Source organism: Cantharellus anzutake, assembly GCF_015039405.1.
Source record: "Cantharellus anzutake strain C23 chromosome Unknown EI90scaffold_25, whole genome shotgun sequence".
NCBI classification, from domain to species: domain Eukaryota; kingdom Fungi; phylum Basidiomycota; class Agaricomycetes; order Cantharellales; family Hydnaceae; genus Cantharellus; species Cantharellus anzutake.
This window is the reverse complement of record NW_024066975.1, coordinates 589293-608777: the sequence shown is the minus strand read 5'-3', so window position 1 is coordinate 608777 and position 19485 is coordinate 589293. Positions and strand designations below refer to the sequence as shown.

General features: G+C 50.5%; 4 protein-coding genes across 4 annotated transcripts; all 4 read left to right on the top strand.

The window, feature by feature from the left end:
• The first annotated feature begins 3433 nt into the window (after positions 1 to 3433).
• On the top strand, positions 3434 to 5140 carry EI90DRAFT_1105358 (uncharacterized protein). The gene is made up of 6 exons (XM_039051507.1): positions 3434 to 3823; positions 3897 to 4163; positions 4246 to 4431; positions 4496 to 4661; positions 4739 to 4973; positions 5030 to 5140. The coding sequence occupies exons 1-6, from the start codon at positions 3733 to 3735 to the stop codon at positions 5045 to 5047; spliced, it is 963 nt and encodes a 320-aa protein (XP_038915777.1). The 5' UTR covers positions 3434 to 3732; the 3' UTR covers positions 5048 to 5140.
• A 1282-nt stretch (positions 5141 to 6422) lies between these two features.
• EI90DRAFT_3124065 (uncharacterized protein) lies at positions 6423 to 6755 on the top strand (the record flags this gene model as incomplete). The annotated part of the gene is made up of 2 exons (XM_039063678.1): positions 6423 to 6536; positions 6600 to 6755. 2 exons carry the CDS (start codon positions 6423 to 6425, stop codon positions 6753 to 6755), a joined length of 270 nt encoding a protein of 89 aa, XP_038915776.1.
• An 8639-nt stretch (positions 6756 to 15394) lies between these two features.
• EI90DRAFT_1105231 (uncharacterized protein) lies at positions 15395 to 17179 on the top strand. Its single transcript, XM_039051506.1, has 2 exons — positions 15395 to 15934; positions 16125 to 17179. Exons 1-2 carry the CDS (start codon positions 15569 to 15571, stop codon positions 17085 to 17087), a joined length of 1329 nt encoding a protein of 442 aa, XP_038915775.1. The 5' UTR covers positions 15395 to 15568; the 3' UTR covers positions 17088 to 17179.
• Positions 17180 to 17464: 285 nt separating this feature from the next.
• Positions 17465 to 18604, top strand: EI90DRAFT_2921397 (uncharacterized protein; the record flags this gene model as incomplete). Its single annotated transcript, XM_039054773.1, has 3 exons — positions 17465 to 17615; positions 18222 to 18356; positions 18432 to 18604. 3 exons carry the CDS (start codon positions 17465 to 17467, stop codon positions 18602 to 18604), a joined length of 459 nt encoding a protein of 152 aa, XP_038915774.1.
• Positions 18605 to 19485: the final 881 nt, after the last annotated feature.

Sequence of the window (19485 nt, the reverse complement as noted above, 5' to 3'; positions counted from 1 at the left end):
TCCCGCGCGATGTGCCCTGGTGCGTTGCAATTATAACATAGCCCGTTTCGCCTCTGGTCGATTCTCAAGCGGTCGAGGTCCATGGGTTGTGGCCCTGCTCCTGTGGCGGGGCACGGCGTGGGGGGTTGGGGCGGGGCGGCAGTGGGTGAGGGACGTGGCAGTGGGGGTCTCGCAGGGAGTGGGGGTCTCGGGGTTAAGAGTGGGGGTCTGGTGGGGGCAAAGCGGGGTTGCGTTGCCTGGAAACGCCGCCACTGGTTGTCGAGGAGGGTGGCCTCGCGTTTCTACTCAGCCCAAGTCGTTGGCATGGGGCGGAGGCGGTAAATGCTTTCGCGGAGGCGGGAGTTGATCGCCTGTTCAAAGCGGTCCACTAGCCCCACGTCCCCTAGCCGTGAGGCGGGTCCGAGGATCTCAAACTCCTGGATGATTTTATCCACGGAGTCGCTGCCCTGCCGCAGGGTGGCCAGCTTCTGTCTGGCTGTGGCCTCGCGGTTCGGGTCTTGGAACATGGCGTCAAGTTCCATGTTGAACTCGTCCATGGTGAGGCGGGGAGAGCCCGTCATCAGTAGCGCGATGGTGCGCTGCATCGCCCACGCCCCTGCAGTCCCTCCCTTCATATAGGACAGGACAAAGAGGATCTGGGAAAGGGGGTTGGGGAATTCCGCTGCCCGGACATGGAAATATATCCCGCATTCGGCCTTGAAGCGGTCAAGGTCTTCGGCTGCTCCAGAGAAGGCAGTGGGGGGGGCGACTTTAGGCAGTTTGGCTCTGGGGGCGGGTGCAGGTGTTGGTGCGGGAACCGGCACTGGTGCGGGCGCGGCTGGGGTTGGTTCTGAGCTTGGCTTTCTACAATGGCCTGGAGCTCGTGGAATCGGGACAGCAGTTCGTCATACTGCTCTTTGGTCACCATAGCGGGGGAGGCGGGGGAGATGAGGTTGAAGCCTTCTTCTGCTGTCAGGGACGGCTCTGAAAGCAGCGAGGTCCCTGCGCGCGGGACTCGGTGAGACGAGTAGCGGCTGTGCGTAGCGGCAATCCCGTCGTGGGGTGAGTGTCCCCGACCACTTAGTCTGAAGTGGGAAGTTGAATTATCATTAAAAGGGGGAGCTACAGTACTTACCTGAAGTGGGAAGTTGAGAAGAAGGCTGCTTCTTCTATTCCCACCCCAGGTGCTATTATATACATGCGGCTGAGGTCACGTGGGAGGAGCCACGTCATCCCCGCACACAGCCGCACTCCTCTGGGTATCTCCGTGGGAGATACCGGAGGTGTGCCGCTCTGTGAGCGGGAATGCGCACGGCAGGCGCGGCGATCGGGGGAGCGGGGTTAGGTGTGTAGTAATACATAGAGAAGGGGAAGTCGACCGTGGAACGGGAATAGAAACAAAGAAGGAAAAGGGAAGGAAGAAACAGGGAGTGGTAGCGGGGGAGCGGAGTGGGGCGGCGCGGCGCGGGGTCAGGTGGGGCGTGCCCTGACAAGCATCCACACATGGGAACCGAGCCGACCCGGACATCCGAAGTTGAAGGGGCTAATGACTTTGCCTCTTGGATGATGAAAATGCAGGAGGAGGCAAAAGCGGCACTGGAGCATGCAGTGGATGAAATGGCACAGTATTACGATAGGAACCGGAGAGCAGCACCAGCATACCAAGTTGGGGACAAGGTCTGGCTCAACACCCAGAACTACACAACAGACCAGCCAACCAAGAAACTTGATCACAAGTGGATTGGCCCCTTCCAGATTGTTAAGGTAGTATCCCCGGCAGCGGTAAAGTTACAGCTCACTGCCCAGCAGAGGGGAATCCACCCAGTGGTCTCGGTCACAAACATCCGCCCCTATGCCCCCGACAGGATTGCTGAACGCCAGACAGACCCACCCCCGGGCCTGGACATCGTAAATGGGGAAGAGGAGTATGAGGTGGAGAAAATCATGGACTCCAGGTACCGATATGGATGGCTCTGGTACTTTGTCAAATTTTCGGGCTGGCCAAACTCGGAAAGTGAATGGCTCCCCAGGGAAAACCTGGAGAACTCCCCAGACCTCATGAAGGAATTCCACCAGACCCACCCGGAAGCCCCCAAACCGTCAAGGACAAAAGAACCCCGCCAACCAAGAACCACAGCCACTTCAAGGCAAAGCGGCATAGAGGGGGGGTGATGTCAGGGCACAGCCCCTGACCCCACACACCCTCAGGTACCCTTCCCCCATTTTCTCCTATTTTTCCCTTCACTGTTCCACAATCCCGCATGCATGCAGACCATGGGAACGTTCTGGGCAAGTTACTCACCCAGAAACCATCACAGCCACAACCGTGGGAACTTTCTGGGCAAGCTGCTCGCCCAGAATCTTCCCACGGGGGGGTGCCAATTATGGAAAGTTGGCAAAGAGCCGAAAACTGTATAGTTCCCGGCTCCCATTTGTAGTGGCTTCACAGGAGGTTGAGAAGGTTACCCTTCTTCTCAACTCATTTCCTGTGAAGGCTGGGGCTAGCCCCTTCAGTGAGTTTGAAGACCTCGGACTGGGACTAGATACCCCAGCGACTTGGAGGATCCCCTTGGGCCCGTCACGGAATGAGGGCCGGGCCCTGACACCACCCCTCTCTGGACGCTAACAGAGGAAGATGGAAAAATAATGTCTGGAAAAACCAGAGCCCTAAAGATCCTCCTACTGGAAGGGGCATGGCAGATATGGAAGCTAAGATGCCACAGAGTGATAAACAGCTTGGAGGAAAACATCATCGAAATATCAAAACACGAGGCACACAACACAATAAAGTCTGCCCTAAACGAAAGGCTGCAAAGTGAGAGAATCCTCACCAACAGCAAGAGATATGGAAAGAAGGCCTTACCAGAAAATCTAGTCCTGGAAACCTGGAAAGACCTCGTAACCGCACCCGAAAACTGTTGGAGAATGGATATCTGTTCCCATCGGTATAGAGTTTAACAGCCTATACCGGCATGGTCAAACGGGCGAGTTGTGTAATGGTAGCACACTGAGAGGTCCTGGTTTCGATGCCAGGCTCGTCCATGATTTTATGTCCTTGTCTTGTGACCTTAACTGTATCATTCAGTTGGATCTCACGGAGTAAGTCCCGCGGGGCAACGTGAACTTTCTTCAAAAACATCCCTGCTAACTGGCTATGTACCAGTGGGGTTTTAGTGGGTATTCCCGATCCCCCAGATCAGAGCCCCACACTCACGTGACGTTCAGTGCGTAAACGCATTTGTAGCGGAGTTGTCCGAATTTATTGTTATATTGTTATATTCCCCACGGTGGAGTTACAGGTTTGGCTCGATACAACATCCCAATTTCACTCCCGTCCCCCCTAAACCCAAACCCCCAGGTAGAAATCTGTTCCACCAATAAAAATAAAAATAAAACACCGCAATTTAGAAAAAACTTGGGCTGCATGGGTGATATCTTCTTCCCACTGTGAAGTCTATATCAGGGGTATTTAGAATGCAGTGGAGCGAAAATTTGCAGGGGTCCGCTACGGAAGAGCCAAAGAACACGGGTCGCGGTCTCTCGTCACAGGCCGGCCTCTAGCTTCTCGAAGCCGGATTATTCATCAAGGTGTTCAGTTGGGCCTTATAGAATCACTCGACATGCACCCTCAGCATTATATATAGCTGTATCGGTGTTATCGCACCTTTGTTTGCACGCCGCCATCCTCAGAAATTCTTCATCATCGACTCTTCATCGTTCAAAATTCCGTTCTTTCAGAAACTACGTTCATCGATGCGCAAGCACCTAGGAGGGAAAGGTGCGAATGACGGTGCGAGCAGCGGCGCAAGCAGCACGAGCGTCAAGCCAGTCGTTGCGCTAGTCGGTGAGGCCCTCATCCCTGCGGACCATAGTCCTTGTTGAGATGAGCTTGCGATGTATGTGACATCGCTTGCTAGGTTCGACTGGGTACCTCGGGAAATCCATAGTTCCAGTTTTCGCCAAGGCCGCTAACGAGGGTCAGTTCGCCGCGTTCAAGATCCTGACGAGCTCGACCCCAAAGGACGAACTCAAGTCTGCTGCATCGGATAAAGTGACCATCGTACAAGTTGATTATGCATCTCCTGCATCGTTGGAGAGTGCATTAGAGGGTGTCGATGTCCTGGTAAGCGCCTTGGGGGCAAGCAAATCAACGGAGGCCGCTCAAAAGAGTTTGGTTCAAGCCGGTAAGTTTCGATCGATCTCTCTCATCATTTCATGGATACACTATAGTTTGTTCACCTCACTCATCACACGTGTCTCACCCAGCCGTCGCCTCCAAAGTAAAGGTGTACTTCCCATCAGAATGGGGCACCGACTTGGATGTCAGCCCATACCCCTTCCCGCCTCTCGACGCAAAGACCGAACATGTCGAAGAAGCCAGAAAAGCCGGGCTTAAAACAGTCGTCTTTGTCGTCGGGGTGTTCTCCGATATAATCCTCTTGCCTATCTCTGGTACGTATGAGCCAACATTTGCCAGAGGATCGAAGGACTAAATGTGGCTCACGCCTACGATCAGGATGGTTCACTGCGCCGAACACGGTGCACATACCCGATTCCGGCAAGAATAAGGCTGTCTTCACTGCCAAAAAACACATTGTGCAGTATGCACTCCAAGCCGTCATCCTCGCTGCTCAGGACCCGGCGAAGTTCCCAGATAAGGTTCGCGTTTGGGACGATAATAGGTACGATGAACGGTACTCATTTGGTAGATGAATGACATTCCCCAACACCCTCGTATCCTTGTTGGCTTTTCCTTTAGATCCTGGGATGAATACACCGCAGAGCTCGAGCAAGTCCTGGGAAGAGAACTCATCAAGAACGTCATCCCTAAGGAACAACTTGTGCAGGATTTCGCCGCCGGACCCTCCATCGGCGGCCTTGGAAGGTTACTCGCTGCCGATGGCCTTACCGATTATTCGGACAACCATAACGAATTGTTGAACCCTGGCGAGAAGTATTTCAAACGTCAGACTGTTGGGGAGACTTTGAAGGAGGTACGTTATGATGCGATAACGTATGACGTTGTGAGTGGTGACTGATGATTGCATAGGTGGGATTCAAGCTATGATGATATCGAGCAATATTGTAAGACTGCAGAGAGATGGCATGACCATACTCTTTTTCTTTTGGCCTTTCTCGGCGCCAATGTATGTGTAGAGACCATGTCGTGAACGTGCGCCCGGAAGATGTGTTCCGGCCTATTTGAAGTTGTGGCTAACTTTAGCAGGGTCATCTGAGGATGTGATCCCAAAGGATGAATTTTCACGGTCAAAACAGATTGAGAAGACGGCGTGCGAATTGCATCAACTATATTGATTTGTACGGCTCCAGGGACCGACAACAAAAAGAACGATACTGTCACGCGAGATCACCTGTGCGTATAATGTGGGCATTCGCTTACTGGCGGCCTGCCGGTCACCCGTTGTACCTTTTGAGGCGATGTTGGATTGGAGTGACAATACCATCAAGGGTAGAATCTTCCCCCCATCTATTCTTGATCCCGTTGTCTCGATCGCCAGTCATTCCAGCTTTTCCTCGTTCGTGTGTAACAGCCGATGACACGCTTCCACAGTATCGTGGCCCATCCCTTCTTTTCCTTTTATAATTTGTTAGCTTTTTATGGTCCCAGTATGCTTTTTCCCTGATTATTACCGCTCACACTTTGACTTTTGTCCACCGCCACGGGCACTCTGTATTGTATGTGCCTTGGTAGATCCCTGAATCCATTAATTTGGGTTTCATAGCATGGTTCAGCGTCGATGAATCATCAACGGAGCCCTTTGAAGTTCCTAGCATTGTAAAGGGTCGGTATCGGTTGTGCGAACATGGTGGGGTCTGGGGCACTGCGGCCTGTGGGTGGTGACGTTCCGAGGAATGTTACTTGTTGATCGTGTTGCTTTGCTATGGGCAAGCTTGATATCCACCTTGCCCATCTGCGATCGGTAGGTACTACGTAGGCAGTCCCTAATGACCGCGTGACAACTCCGGTCTGCATCTTCACCACCGATCACTCAGGCTAGGCATTAACAGCTTACTCTGTATTTCAACTGGTATACAGCTGTTGGGGCATCCCCGAGGATGCATCCGTATCTGGGACCAGTTTGAGAAACGATTGCTGGAGTCGATCGGAGGTTACCACCAGCACGACTCGAACGAATAAAGGCGACCTACCTAAACAATCCGTCCATTTCATCATTAGTGCCACCAAGACACAAAGGGCCTATTCCTCAACTTCATTATGAAACCACACTTTAGTAGGTAACATAACCAAGGTAGTACAACGTTGGCCCAACCATTCTTCCACATACGTCCAGTTCCACAGATCGATCATAAATCTACAGTATATAGTGTAGCTGGCAATACTCTACAAGCTCAGAAGCTTTGCTCTTGCTCCAAAAAAATGTTGCCACAAAGCGAGACCTATCCCAGCACGTTCTGACGGGATGTACAAACGCCTCGCAAGCTCGGCCAAACATGTCAGCATTCAATTACTGGAGGAACATATTTGCACCTCGAGACGGAAGGAGTGGAGAGGCAAGACAAAGGAAGGCGACATGGTAAGAGGTGCGACGAAGTTCGTCCAGCTAGTGTCATGGAAAGGTGGTACAAGGGTTCCACAGGCAGCCCAAGCCCTCGTGATGGAACAAATGATTGAATCACCTTTGCCGTCACACCTCACAGTCCAAACCACATGGATTAACACAGTAGTGTTGCCCCCCCCTCCCCCCTACAAGTTCAATGGGGACCCTACTGACACAACGACCGTAGCCGGTTAGCATCTCGGAAAGCCCAGAATCCCCTGCTTCCAGTGGGAACACAGAAAAACGACAACGGTACAGTGATTACCAAGCCCGCAAATACCCACGTTGAGGCACCCTGACCAAGACAAGCGAACAAGCGATACAGAGCAAAGATTTGGGCTAGATCATGATCAGACCGGGGCAGAATGATCTTCGGAAAGGCAGCCTACGCTTCCCTCACCGTCGAGACGCGAGCCAAGGCCTAACACCTGTTAGAGTGTCATGTTGTTTGGTTCGAGTCTCGAACCAAATAAATCGCGCTGCTTGCTCCTTATCCCACAAGTGCGAGCGCTTCAGGTCCCTGATTGCCAGCAACATGTTGCGACTATGCGCGGTTGAAGCGCCCGATATTGTCCCACTATCTGGATAACACCTTTGCCACGAGGGAGTCACATCCTTCGCTTTATTCCAATCTCCCACGTTTACGCAATGCTACGCATCATACGATACCCATGCACTCGGCGTTGCATGCATGGGATGCCGTGTCCAGCGCGTTTATCTATGGCGAACGGAGCCAGATGGGCCGTTGGACTATATTTAATCCGTGCCCGTCCTGCGATCAACAACGGCGGTGCATTACTTTGCATAATTCGAGTTTGCTAATGGTTCACCGGCGAATTCTACATTGTGGCGCTAGTGATACGAAAGCACCGCTCGATAGGAACGGCCAAATCGCGCATCAAATTTAACTGATCGTTGAGATTTTTAGTTCCTCTTACGCACTTCATGCCAATAATCGCGGCTTGACCCGGCGCCGAGTTAAATCAATATCCATTACCCACACAGCTATTATATTCCTAACAAACATATACACGCACCACACACGGGTATCAGCGTGTACCCCAAGGGCATGGTCATTCACATACTTTAATCCAAATCAAGAATAAGATAAAGCTTCACCCTGACCCCCGCCACTCACACTCACACACCCGGGCCTCGCGTGTCCGTAGTTACAGTGGTGTGTACAATTAATGAAATCCCGATCATGAAGGCGTCGAAAGAATGGGTGATCATTATAGTACCCCAAAACTCATTATCAACCTTTGAATGATCGGGTGTTTGCCAAGATATCTGTGCCACTAACGCCGACCATCGCTAGAAAGTTATCACTGCACCCAAAGACTATCAAATAGCCATCTTTCTATGGCCCTATCGCGATCATCCCGAGTTATCTTGCGCCGGGCAATCCTACGCCACGTGAATCTGACGACAGGAACGTGCGCTTTGGACTGGGGACGTTTCCCGATCAAACGTACGAAAATCTGAAACCAAAGTATATTATATACTCAGCTAGGGACGATGCTCGATTCGTCGTGGGGGGACGTGTGGATTCATGGCCGCCACCCTAACTCCAATGCTTGACCTAGGCTACCCACTTCCGAAAATATATAACGGAATAGCTACAATCCAACAGGAGCAATCATGCGCACCGTTCTTCTTGATTCTGGCTTCAAGTTCATACAGCAGTCACAGCATATGTCTGGACGGTCGTTGTTTAGGCAACTGGGCATTATGCCATGCCGCCTGCATGCTTTCACTCCCCGGTGATCGTTTAATGTTGATATCTGCGTGCGGCCTAGGTGGCGGAGTGATTATTCCTCCGCGGTCGAATGTGCCAACGTAACAGTGCAACTTTCCCTACTGTAACATACAAAAAAGTTTCGCGTATCGGAGTTCCAAAGGAAACTGCCCCTATAAAATCCGAGCAATCACAGACAGGACTTCTGCTGCAACGGCTCCCAGTGGTCATTGATAAGGCGACGTCCTTCATTTGCTGGATTGCACTTGCTAGGTTAGCGCCTTCCATGTCCGTATGATATGAAAAGCTAGCTGCATATACCCACTACCAGCTAACACACAGGCACATAACGCGCAAATAAAGATATATCCGACTTATCGGAAATAAGAAAGACCAAACACATCCTTTCTTGCAGTGAGTCACAGGAAGATCGCGCCACGTTGATTCACTAGAGCTGGCACAATTTACACCTAGCATTTTCGATTGCAAGTTCGAAACATATCTAGCTATCTAGCTGCTTGCGAGAGACTCAAACGCAAATTCAGAACTGTACAAGCCCCAAAATGAATGATGGAAATGAAGGGCGTGATGATTCCCACATATGCAACAGAAAATACAAGACCTAAAACCACGGACATTGACTTTTCCCTTGTCGAAAGTTGCTTCATTGCCTTATGACTGGAATAAAAGATGGCCACTAAATGAAATTGCACAAATTAACGCCGCGCACCCATCATTGATTATTCTCCGCACTTGTCCACATCATGTTACCATTCCATCAGTACTAACTAGTTTGGTCATTTCCTCAGAGGAATTTGTCCGATACTCGCATCATGACTTTTTTTTACAGCGCTTCTGGCCAAAAAACAAAAACAAGGTGCCTTAATCAGGCAGACGTAAATCAGTGCGACACCAGTGCATTAGCCCCTATGCTACGTACTTCCCCCCCCCCCAGCCATCACTACTTAGCACAGGGAAACCATCAGCAAACATGCAATGCTTCGATATTCTGTGCTGAGGGCGTTTCATACATACCCAAACGGAGCCACGATCAAAACACAGATCAAAAAGGACGACAAATGTTTTCCTTACAGAGCTAAGCTTGATATGCGAACGGTACTATGAACGGCTAACCCTTGCGGCGTCCGCCTTCTACTGCGCGACCGGCCATAGACTGATCAGGTATAGATTATTAATTGCACTGCCAAATGGTAATTCACATTATACTGACCCAATGTTATCCCCCGCCACGGGCAAAGCGCACAAGCTGGAGAGTCTAGGCTGAAATCCGTTTCCGATTTTTTGGGAGGACCAAAAAAAAGAGACCGTGCTGTTTTCAATGCGCGCCTCTTGTAACTTGCTGACTCAGTTCAAGTCGAGCTAGCAAATTGGGTGACTCTTCAACGCGTCTAAACAAGTTTCATTTGCCACGGAGGGAAATGACAAAGCGGCATTAAGCGCCCATGTTATCATGGACATTAAATTGGTGTTTCCCCCCCGAATGCTAAGCGGCGGGATATGATCATATCAGCGTCGGAGAAAGGCTCCGGCCATTGTTCGATGATTTTATCGAGGGCTACACACAGAGCGACTACGGCCATGACCCTCTCTGGTTTTCCTACAATGGCAATTGCATACACTAAGTACTAATTTTGCCGCGGTGCGAATGTGTGTGACTTACTGCCAAAATAGGCATGGGTGGCCAGCGATTCGGGTATGCCATAAGTGGTCATTGGAAGCCTGCAAATGACGCCACTGATATGGGACCCCATCCAAGACCCTAAGCCAGAACGGGCCCGGATTACCGGTATACCATGTTAGAATTTCTCGGGAATTACTTGTACTGGCCACGAACAACCATGTGATTGGCAGTCTCCGGCAACTCCCGGAGGCCGGTTGCGCGATTGTTGTTGCACGGACGTTTTCACTGTAGATTTCTTTCTTGGAGTCTACCTTGATGGACGCAGTCATGGATGGCTTAAAAGCTACTTCACTCTCCTCTCTCCTCAGTTGAACTGAGCGCTGATATGCCCCTGGTTTATTCTAAAATACCGTTCCTATGACCCACACTCAATTACCATCAATTAACCGCCATAACATGACATACGCACCTGATCTGCCAAGATCCCCATGTCAAAGATTACATACCTGCTCCGTACATCCAAAAAAATCGATAATATGACGAGCGCCGGGCACCAGCCACTGATCGAGCGACCTGGAAGCAGCGTAAGATGCATGTTGTCGTGCCGGGTCGGGAACAGTGCTTCAAAAACTTACAGCTAGTTTACGAATTCGATTCAATCCACCCCCGAGGCAGACCCTTACCGCTGTACATATTGGAATCGGACGCAACATCGCCCCCAGCTTGCTCGGGCAAGTGACTGTCCAAGGTATAGGCGGGCTAACAAAAGCCGACTGCCGACGGCACCGCCGGCGACCCGGAGGATGGTTTGTCATCATATTATATCATACAACGATAAGCCATGTGCGGCTGTGCGGACGACGTTGTCATAGTAATGTTCATCACTGGTTCGCGCGCAACTTCGATTGAATAAATTCTATTGAGTAGTACTGTGAGCAAAGAAGTCGCCGTGCGAGATAATAAGATTGTGCATGTGGAGGTTGGATGTAGAATGAGATGGAAGTTGTTAGACTGACCATCCGATGGTTGGACGTGCGCGCGGAGCCGAGGTGTCAAGCGAGAGGTTGGAGAATAATGTGCAAAACAGGTTGGGTTATACCACCTGAGAAGTTCTGAACTTGACCCAAGGGCGGGCAGGCGGAACGGAAATGGGTGAGTGTCAATGAATGAATGCAAGCGAAGCGATATCACGGAGCCGAGGCCGGGGCCCCCGAGGTGAAACATGAAGTGTCAAACTATCAACCTAGCTATTCGAACAATGAAAATTCAACACGGAATCTTAACCAAATATTTTATCTACTCTTGTGCCTTAGATACACTCATTCCTAGCCCTGTGAGTACTAGTTCTGTCTGACAATATCGCTGGATCGGCTTTCAAAAGAAGGGTGTATTAGGCCACTCAATTCAGGTCTTACGACCATCGTCCATCACGCAGGTTATTAATGTGTGCCGCAACAAAGCGCAGCTAATAATGTGCTTGTAGCTTCTCGGCTGGTCATCAAATGGACGCGATTGCTCCCATGCACGCGTCAGCGAATTACTACAAGGAAATCCAGTTTGCAAGCGAAGAATTCCAGGGACTCATGTTCAACCCAGAAATACCCCAAACTTCTTCCCATCCCAGAAACAAACGAACGAATCTAATTTCCCATCTGCTTACAATACGAGTTAGCAGAGTGTAGTGATATGACGCATCCTCCGATCGCAGCTTCTCGAACAAAACCCTCTATTGTACCAGCGTATATCACGACCCAAATTCATACCAGTGTCTCCCGGCCCAACGCCCACATCAAAGGACATGTACGTCTTCTGATCCGAATTATATGCATTTCCATGTTAGTAGTGGGTACCGTGTGCGTCCCCGGTCCTCATCCTCCGTCCTCCATTCCCCCCCTCTTCACCGGTTTTAATTCCCGAATCGGGGAAAGATTTGGAAGAAGAGCTTTCGGCAGCAACGATCCGTACACGCCCGTCAGCAACTCCACCGCCCGGACGAACGGAAGGGGAAAAAAACAGCGAGTGTTCTAATGGATTCCCTCACTGGCACACGCAGAACGCGGGGGAGGACATAGTATATTGAGATTGAGAAGCAGTTTCTCAATGTCATGTCATGCGTTTGTTCCTGCGCGAAAGGGGACTGCTATAAGGCTAACTGTCGCGAGTTATAGGGATCTATTCGAGTGTCGAGGGGCAACTTTTTCATGGGCGCTTGTACAGACCTGCTTATCTAGTAGTAAGCATCCCCAGCTGCAAAGGAGGGCACGTTTGTAGAATGGGACAATGCCGTGGACATGGGGATTTCCCTTACCTTTTTTTTTCTTGTTGTTGATAGAAATCATATATTTTACTACTCACTCACTCACTATGGTATAAAGCCGTCGCGGAGCAGTGATGCCTAGAAGCACACTGACACGCGAATTCGGAGGATCCCGATCCCATGTGTTAATCGCTGGTGGTGGCACACGCGAGTAGTGAGTACTGTGGGTCAAGAACGGATCGCGCCCCCCGCGCCGGGAAAAGATAAGATGATTTGCAAATGAAGTTCGGATCCAAACTAGATGAGCGAATCACCAGAGGAACAGTGTTCCTCCCGGAGTTGTTGTTGAGTGAGTGAGTGAGTGACCGTTCGAAGGGTCGTTCATGAATTAACTGAACTGGTAGTAAAAAGGCCTCTAAGGCTGCAAGGAGAAACAGGGGGGGAGTGGTGGGATTTCGGGTAACGACGCGAAAGGAAGAGCGGCCAGGGACCGAAGTAAGTACTGTAATGCGCTTCGATCCATAATGCTTCTTCAAGCAATACTAGAATAGGAAAGTTGTTTTGATAGGCGCCCATGCAAGCACCGTGGTGCGGAACTCCTCCCCCATAGAAGAAAACATTAATTAGCACATAATGTGATTGTTCGCCAAGTCATACGGGGGGGTTGGAGCCCGGGAGAAATTGCCAGTTTGAAAATATCGATATATCTGCACTGCACTATGTAGTAGTGTTATTATGTGCAATAAGCGTACTTTCATGCCATACGCATGTGAATACATGCACAGCATGTGGTATGGACGCGGTAAGAATGGGCTTGGCGGGGCAACGGTATGATACAATATAACACACATTGGTATTACAAATCGTCTTGCTGCAACCTGCACCTCCCGCGCGGGGGAGAACTCGTTGGGAATCTAAAACATAGTCTGCATGCGATCAGGTTTGTTCCCAAATTTTTGAACAGTAAAAATAAAAATCGCGTACATAATTATGGGGTGGTTGTTGATCTAATCGAACAAGCCTAGGCGAAAGAATCCCAGGGCCATTTACAGCGGGAAAAGGGAGATAGATGGGCGTCTCAGCCAGTGGAAGCTGTCGCCCGGAGTAATCACTTAGTATGTCGGCAATTGGGGGTTAATGAATTATATTGTATGCTGTGATACAGTATATCAATAGGACTATTGTACAGACAGGCTAGATCCCAGTTGTGTGGATGGGGTAGTGCCCGAGCAGTGATCCGGGTCAGCCAGCGGAATCGAGTATGGCGTGTTTACTAGAGCGCTCGGTTGATGTGGAGGGATATACAGAAGCGCGTGATGAGTGTGATGGGAGGAGTTGTGATGATCAGCGCGAAGCCACGGAAATCGAAGCTAGTTTGGTCGTTTGGTGGGAAAAGGGGAGAAGATGAATCATCTAAAGTCTAGGACACTAGAATATGGAATGAAACAAGATGGTTTCCATAGTCATGGGCAAGCGAGCGAGCGGTACAGCAGAGCGTCACCCGAAGTTTGAGCCTGGGAATGGAAATACCGCCAGAATTGATATTTCATTACGGATTATATTGAAAGCTTCCCGGGGAGGAACATGAGCGGTGGATCTTGGTAAGCCGTAGTGCCTCCGGGTGATGAGTCAGAGTCGCTTTGGAGGGAATGATCGTTAAGCTTTGCTGGACCTGTGCAAAAAGTGTATCATAGCGGATTCAACCCGGAGGACGATCGATTGGGAGAGTTCAACAGCACCGGATGACGCAAAAGTGTATAGAAAGATAAGCGAAGAGAAGCGAAGAAGAAATAACCCAGTTTGGATTTGGGCTACCCGATATGTAGAAGGATCTAGCACAGTGTGACTGGTTGAGCCTGAGTATCACTCAATGTTGCAGCATTTGGGCTACGGAGCACAAAACGCGACTTCAACGTTATCGAAAGGCTGTGTCGATTCAACTTATGGAACTTGGATTACGCGCGTAAACACGCTGAGTAAGCTAATTGTTGTTGAAGCGGGTCGTGGCTGTGTTATCCCTTCGCTGTATTCAATGCGATAACGTAGGGCAGGTGACCAGGATTTCAGGATCGACATTCAGTCCGGAGGACATGACCCGAAAGTTAAGCGCGAAAGGGAGAAGAATTTCAGAGTCGTAGAAGCATGTGTGTACTTTTCGGAAGTGACTCGATGGAGATCAGTTTCAACTTTCATTTCTTTTTTGGGTCGTTTTCCGTTTTGTTTTGTTGTTGTGCATGCGTGCGCGGGCGGCGGGCGGGCGAGGCTGGCGCAGTTGCAAATGATGGGGGTGTATTCCGAGTGAGTGGATGGACACAATGAAAACGGTGGGGAATTTAACGAGAAAAGTGAACACGATATTGTTAGCGGGAGCAAGGGAAGTGACTGAATGGGCTAAGGGCAGAAGTGAAGGCCGACGGCAGCTACTTAGTGACCTCTCCGCTAGCTCTAAGAATTCGGGCAGGTGTGTGTATAGGGAGATTTACAGTTATCGTACCCTGTAGATCGAAGAGAGCACATTGCGGGAATGTGCGCAGAATCCAGACTTTTCCTTTACGGAAATGCCGCGGAAGCTGGATTTTATTTGCTAAGAGCTGGATGTTAGGAAAGGGAGGGAAGAGCGGGCGGTCATTGGGTGCCGGGAAGAGTGTGAAGCCCTAAACGGTCGAGTGCGGTAGTTGTCCCACGTGTGACAGTGAGCGCTCAATCGCCACGTTATACGGCTCCATGATCAATTGTGTGCGCGTGGAATGGAATGTGAGAATGGGGACCCACTTTGGACATTTGCAGGTAACTCATGTGAGCATGAACAATGCCGAAATAGAACATTGGAAGGGGGAGAACGGAAAACGTTTTATAGACCGGATGAGAACATTGAATCATGAGAAGGGACCTGCCGAAGGGTGTTTGTGATTATTGAGAGTGCGGAATTACAGGTTTACAAATTAGAGTTGAAGAGTGAATCGCAGTGGCGCACGTACATACGTGGAAGGGAGAAAAGTAAAGTAAGAAGACGCCGGGATGGATAGATTTGTCTTGGGGCAAGGCAAAGAATGTTCTGTCACAGCCTTCGGATCGGGAATGCCCTGTGGCTGCGCACGCTCGATGTGGAGGACAAATACATAACAAATATGTTTATTCAAAGCAGAATGTTACATAATATAAATTTTTCCTAGGTGAATTACCACCAGTTTGGGTTTCTATATATAATGGTCATGTCCCGACTGCTAGTGTCGAACGGCAAGAATATCGTGGTATAATTACCTCCTTTCACTCACTTCCCTGGCGTCCCTCTCGTCCTCCCCTTCCATCTTTCCTTCCGCGGTAAATACTTTCCAAGAGGTGTAGTGACAACTCTTCGATCACAACATTGAATGCTCTCCTCCCACAAACCTCGACATCTGACTCCGTCTTCCATTCTCTCCTCCGCTTGTTCTACTTCCTCCTCATCTCTCAGCAGCGACGACCCTCTCATTCTTCTCGACTTTCCAATGTATAACCCTACTCATTCTCACTACGATGTGCACTATGATCCACAACCACAGCAACAACCAACGTCGTCGTATGACAATCCTGCTCCTGGTGCATACAGCATCCCAGGCTCTCATCCTCACCCTGCACATTTTGATGACCAGTTGATTGCTGCTCATACGCTTTTCAACACTCAGCAGCCCCCCCAGCCTCAGTCGAGTCAACAGCAGCAGCAGCAGTTTGACACTCAGTCAATATCAGATGGTTCGGTACGTGAGCTTATCCATCGTTTTTGGGAAAAGCAGCATCCACTCACAAACTCGATCCCCCCCCTCTTCTTTTTTTTTTTTGACTGGCTATGACCGACATCTTACGGACTCGTTGCTTAACGCGCGCCTTCGCGGCGCATCTCTCCCCTGTTAACCCTATCTGTCTGTCATCTCCCGTTTTGTTCAACAGTATCACTCCGCGGGCTATCTGAGCGATAATAACTATCAACCACAACATCCCTTGCAGCACCCTTCCTCATATGATGGTTCTGCGTCCGCTTTACCTCCTCCCCCAACCACAACCTCTCACGACGCTAACGGCTGGCCTTACCAGGTCCCCCAGCAACAGCAACAGCCCCATCATCAGAATCCACACCAACTGTCACCAGATCCCCATACGCAATTCCGCACTCCAGGTTCGGATTGGGGTGGTTCATCTGAGGGACAATCTCCATACTCTTTCTCGTCTTCTCTTCCAGATTTACAACCTATGCCCCCTTCTCATCCATTCTACCAACCACAACCACTACTATCTTATCCGCCGCCACACACACAGGGACAACAAGGACAGCCACACGACCCATCCTCCGCATCCCCCTACTACGCAGACATTCATCGACCAGGTTCTCAGTCTTCGCTGTCTGGGTCGGTGTCACCCGCTAGCTTTCACGATCCGTTAAGTCCTGTGCCGATGCAGACTTTCCCCAGTGCGACTGCGGGAGGAACGCCAGGTGCGGGTGGGGGGTCCTCGAATTATCCCTCCCCGTATTCCGATGGCCAGATTCAAGGGAGTGGAGGGCCAACGCATTTGAATCAAGTCAGTTCGCAGCTATCCACGTTGAGGATTGAACAGCAACAGCAGCAGCAGCAGCAGCAACAGCATGGTCAACACGCTTCTACTTCAACGTCTGTCGTCCCTATGTCTGTACCCATCTCTGCTCAACCAGCGACGGGCTCGTATAATTTACCACCACCCGCTTCGCCAATGTCGCCCAAGGATCGTCCAATCATTCTCATTCTCATTCCCATCGTTCGTACGATTCGTTCGAACTTGAGGCTCCTTCGTCACATCCCCATTCACAAGCGCAACCACTGCAAGCGTCGCCCAGTACCCATTCGCATTCCTCCTTGTCTCAACATTCACATCCCATAAATGGAGGAGCAGCATCCCGATCACGCCAGGCCCAAATGTCCATGTCCGAGGATTTATCCCATTCTCGTTCGACTCATTCTCATTCACATATGCATTCTCCTCGTTCCCATCATCATTCCCATTCGCATTCATCACGCTCACACCCTTATGCCCACTCAACCTCAACCACATCATCGCCTCATCCCTATCCTTCGGCCTCCGCCTCGAACTCAAACCCAAACTCTTCAACATCTCCTAGACATCCAAATGCTAACGCCACTTCGACCACAAACAACACCTCCGCCACATCCGCGTCCACCTCCAACAACAACTCCATGCCCACTATGTCGGCATCTGTTCCAATCCCCATCTCGATCTCAGCGAGTGGCAAACCCCTGATGCCTGGGACACCTACCCATCCTGATATACCCAGACCTGTTAATGTGCCTTCACCGGCCCCTGTCCCTGGGTTGATCAAGAAGAGTAGAGGGAGGCAGGTACCCAGTGTTGCTGGTGTCGGGGGGAAGGGTGAGGAGAGTAGAGAGAGAAGTGTAGATGTGGGAGGAGTTGGGCTTACGAGGAGTGGGAGTATTGGAAGGGGAGTAGGTGGGGGTGAGAGGGGGAGGGACGGAATGACAGGTGCAGCTATGAACATTTTGGCTCTCGGTGGGACTGGGGGTGTCGGCACGAGTTTTGGCGTCGGTGGCGCTGGTGCTGGGACCAAGATGGGGAGGGGGAGAGGGACGGGAGTTGCGCCGGGGAGTGTGGGGAATGGGAACACGATCGGGATGTTGAGTGGTGGTGGTGGTGGCGTCAACGGTGTTAATGGAGCGAGAGGGTCGTTCTTTGTTGATACGACGACCTCGAGCCTTGAAGCATGGGGGAGAGGGAACGGAATGCCAACGGATCCGTTATCTCGGTCAGTGAGAGCTTCGAATGCTCATGGAGCTATGGGAGTAGGAATGGGAATGGGAATGGGAGTTGATGTTGGTGTCATTGAGACGATAGACTCGTTCAATGCCGCTATGCGGAATCGTCATCCTCCCTCTCACCCCCACCCCCCGTCTGGTGGACTTGGCATCGACCTCAATGGTGCATCCAATAATGGCCATAGTGGTGCAAATACCATTCCGCAGTCACAGGGGATCATGACAGGTGTGACGATCACAACGTCGGACACCGATATTCGTTCGAGACCGTTCGTCTGTGAGGTGGAGGCCTGTGGGAAAGCTTATATTCGGGCTGAACATCTGAAGAGGCACATCCGAAGCATACACACTAATGACAAACGTAAGTTTCGCAGATCCTTGTCTTTCGTTTTTTTTTTTCAAATGCTAATAATAATGATGATGATGGTGTGTTTAGCGTACGAATGCCCGTTTGCTGGATGTGGACGGGAGTTTAGTCGGTACGATAATTTGTGTCAGCATTATAGAGGTGTACATGGGCCTACAAGTGGTGGTATTGGCTTAAGTTCGGGGTCGGGGCCGGGGAGTGGCGGATCGAGAGGGAGGCAGCGGGATGGAGGAAAGTCGTAGTGCATCATCATTCCTTCGCAGTCCCCCCTCCCCTCCGTGTCATCACCCAGTTCCCCCCCCCCCAACTCCAGATGCATACACCTGTATCCCTCGCTCCGTCTAATTTCCTTCCACCCCCTCTTCTCCCTTCGAAGATGGATTCAACTAGTAGAACTTCTCCTTCGATCTCATCATCTATCTTATCTCGATTTTGGGAACCGTCTATATCGATATTTCCATTTTTCTCCTCCTTTCTTTCCAGTCGGGATTTTTCTTTCAATGTGGGTCAATTTTTGGGAAAAGGGGGAAGGTTGAGGCTAGCCACAAGGCGATCTGGAATCTTGGAAAGCTTGAGCAAAACAGGGACTGGACCCTAACCTGGAACTAAAACTTCCCGGCGGTTCGGATTTGTCCTTCTCTCTTCTCTCGCCCTCTCTCTCCCTTTCACGTGCAAAGAGGAAGTTCTAGCCAGGATCTCCGCGGAGATCTGGACTTTTTTTGAAAACTGGGTTCCCGCTTGTGTCTTTAAATCCCGCTCTTCCACCTCCTTTGCCCCTTTGCGTCCCCGCATTCTGGTATACATTTGGAATCGCTTCCTCGCTGGCCCGATTTACATAGGATCCTTTTGCCTTAGCCTCTTAGGCACAAATACTCGCCGTTGATATTCTTCTCCCTCCCCCCCCCGTAATGTTTTCCGCCACTTGATTTGTTGCAAGTTTCCCATTTATCGAGTATTCACTCGGAGACCGCGGTGATATCTGGTGGGTGATTTGATGGTTCGGGAGGGGGGTCCGGGGGTCTGATTACCGCTCCATTCACATCCTCATCGTTCACCACCGTCTTTCGCTGGTTACAACACTATTTCTTTCAAGACCGCCTTGATCCTAAACCTCGATCGTTGT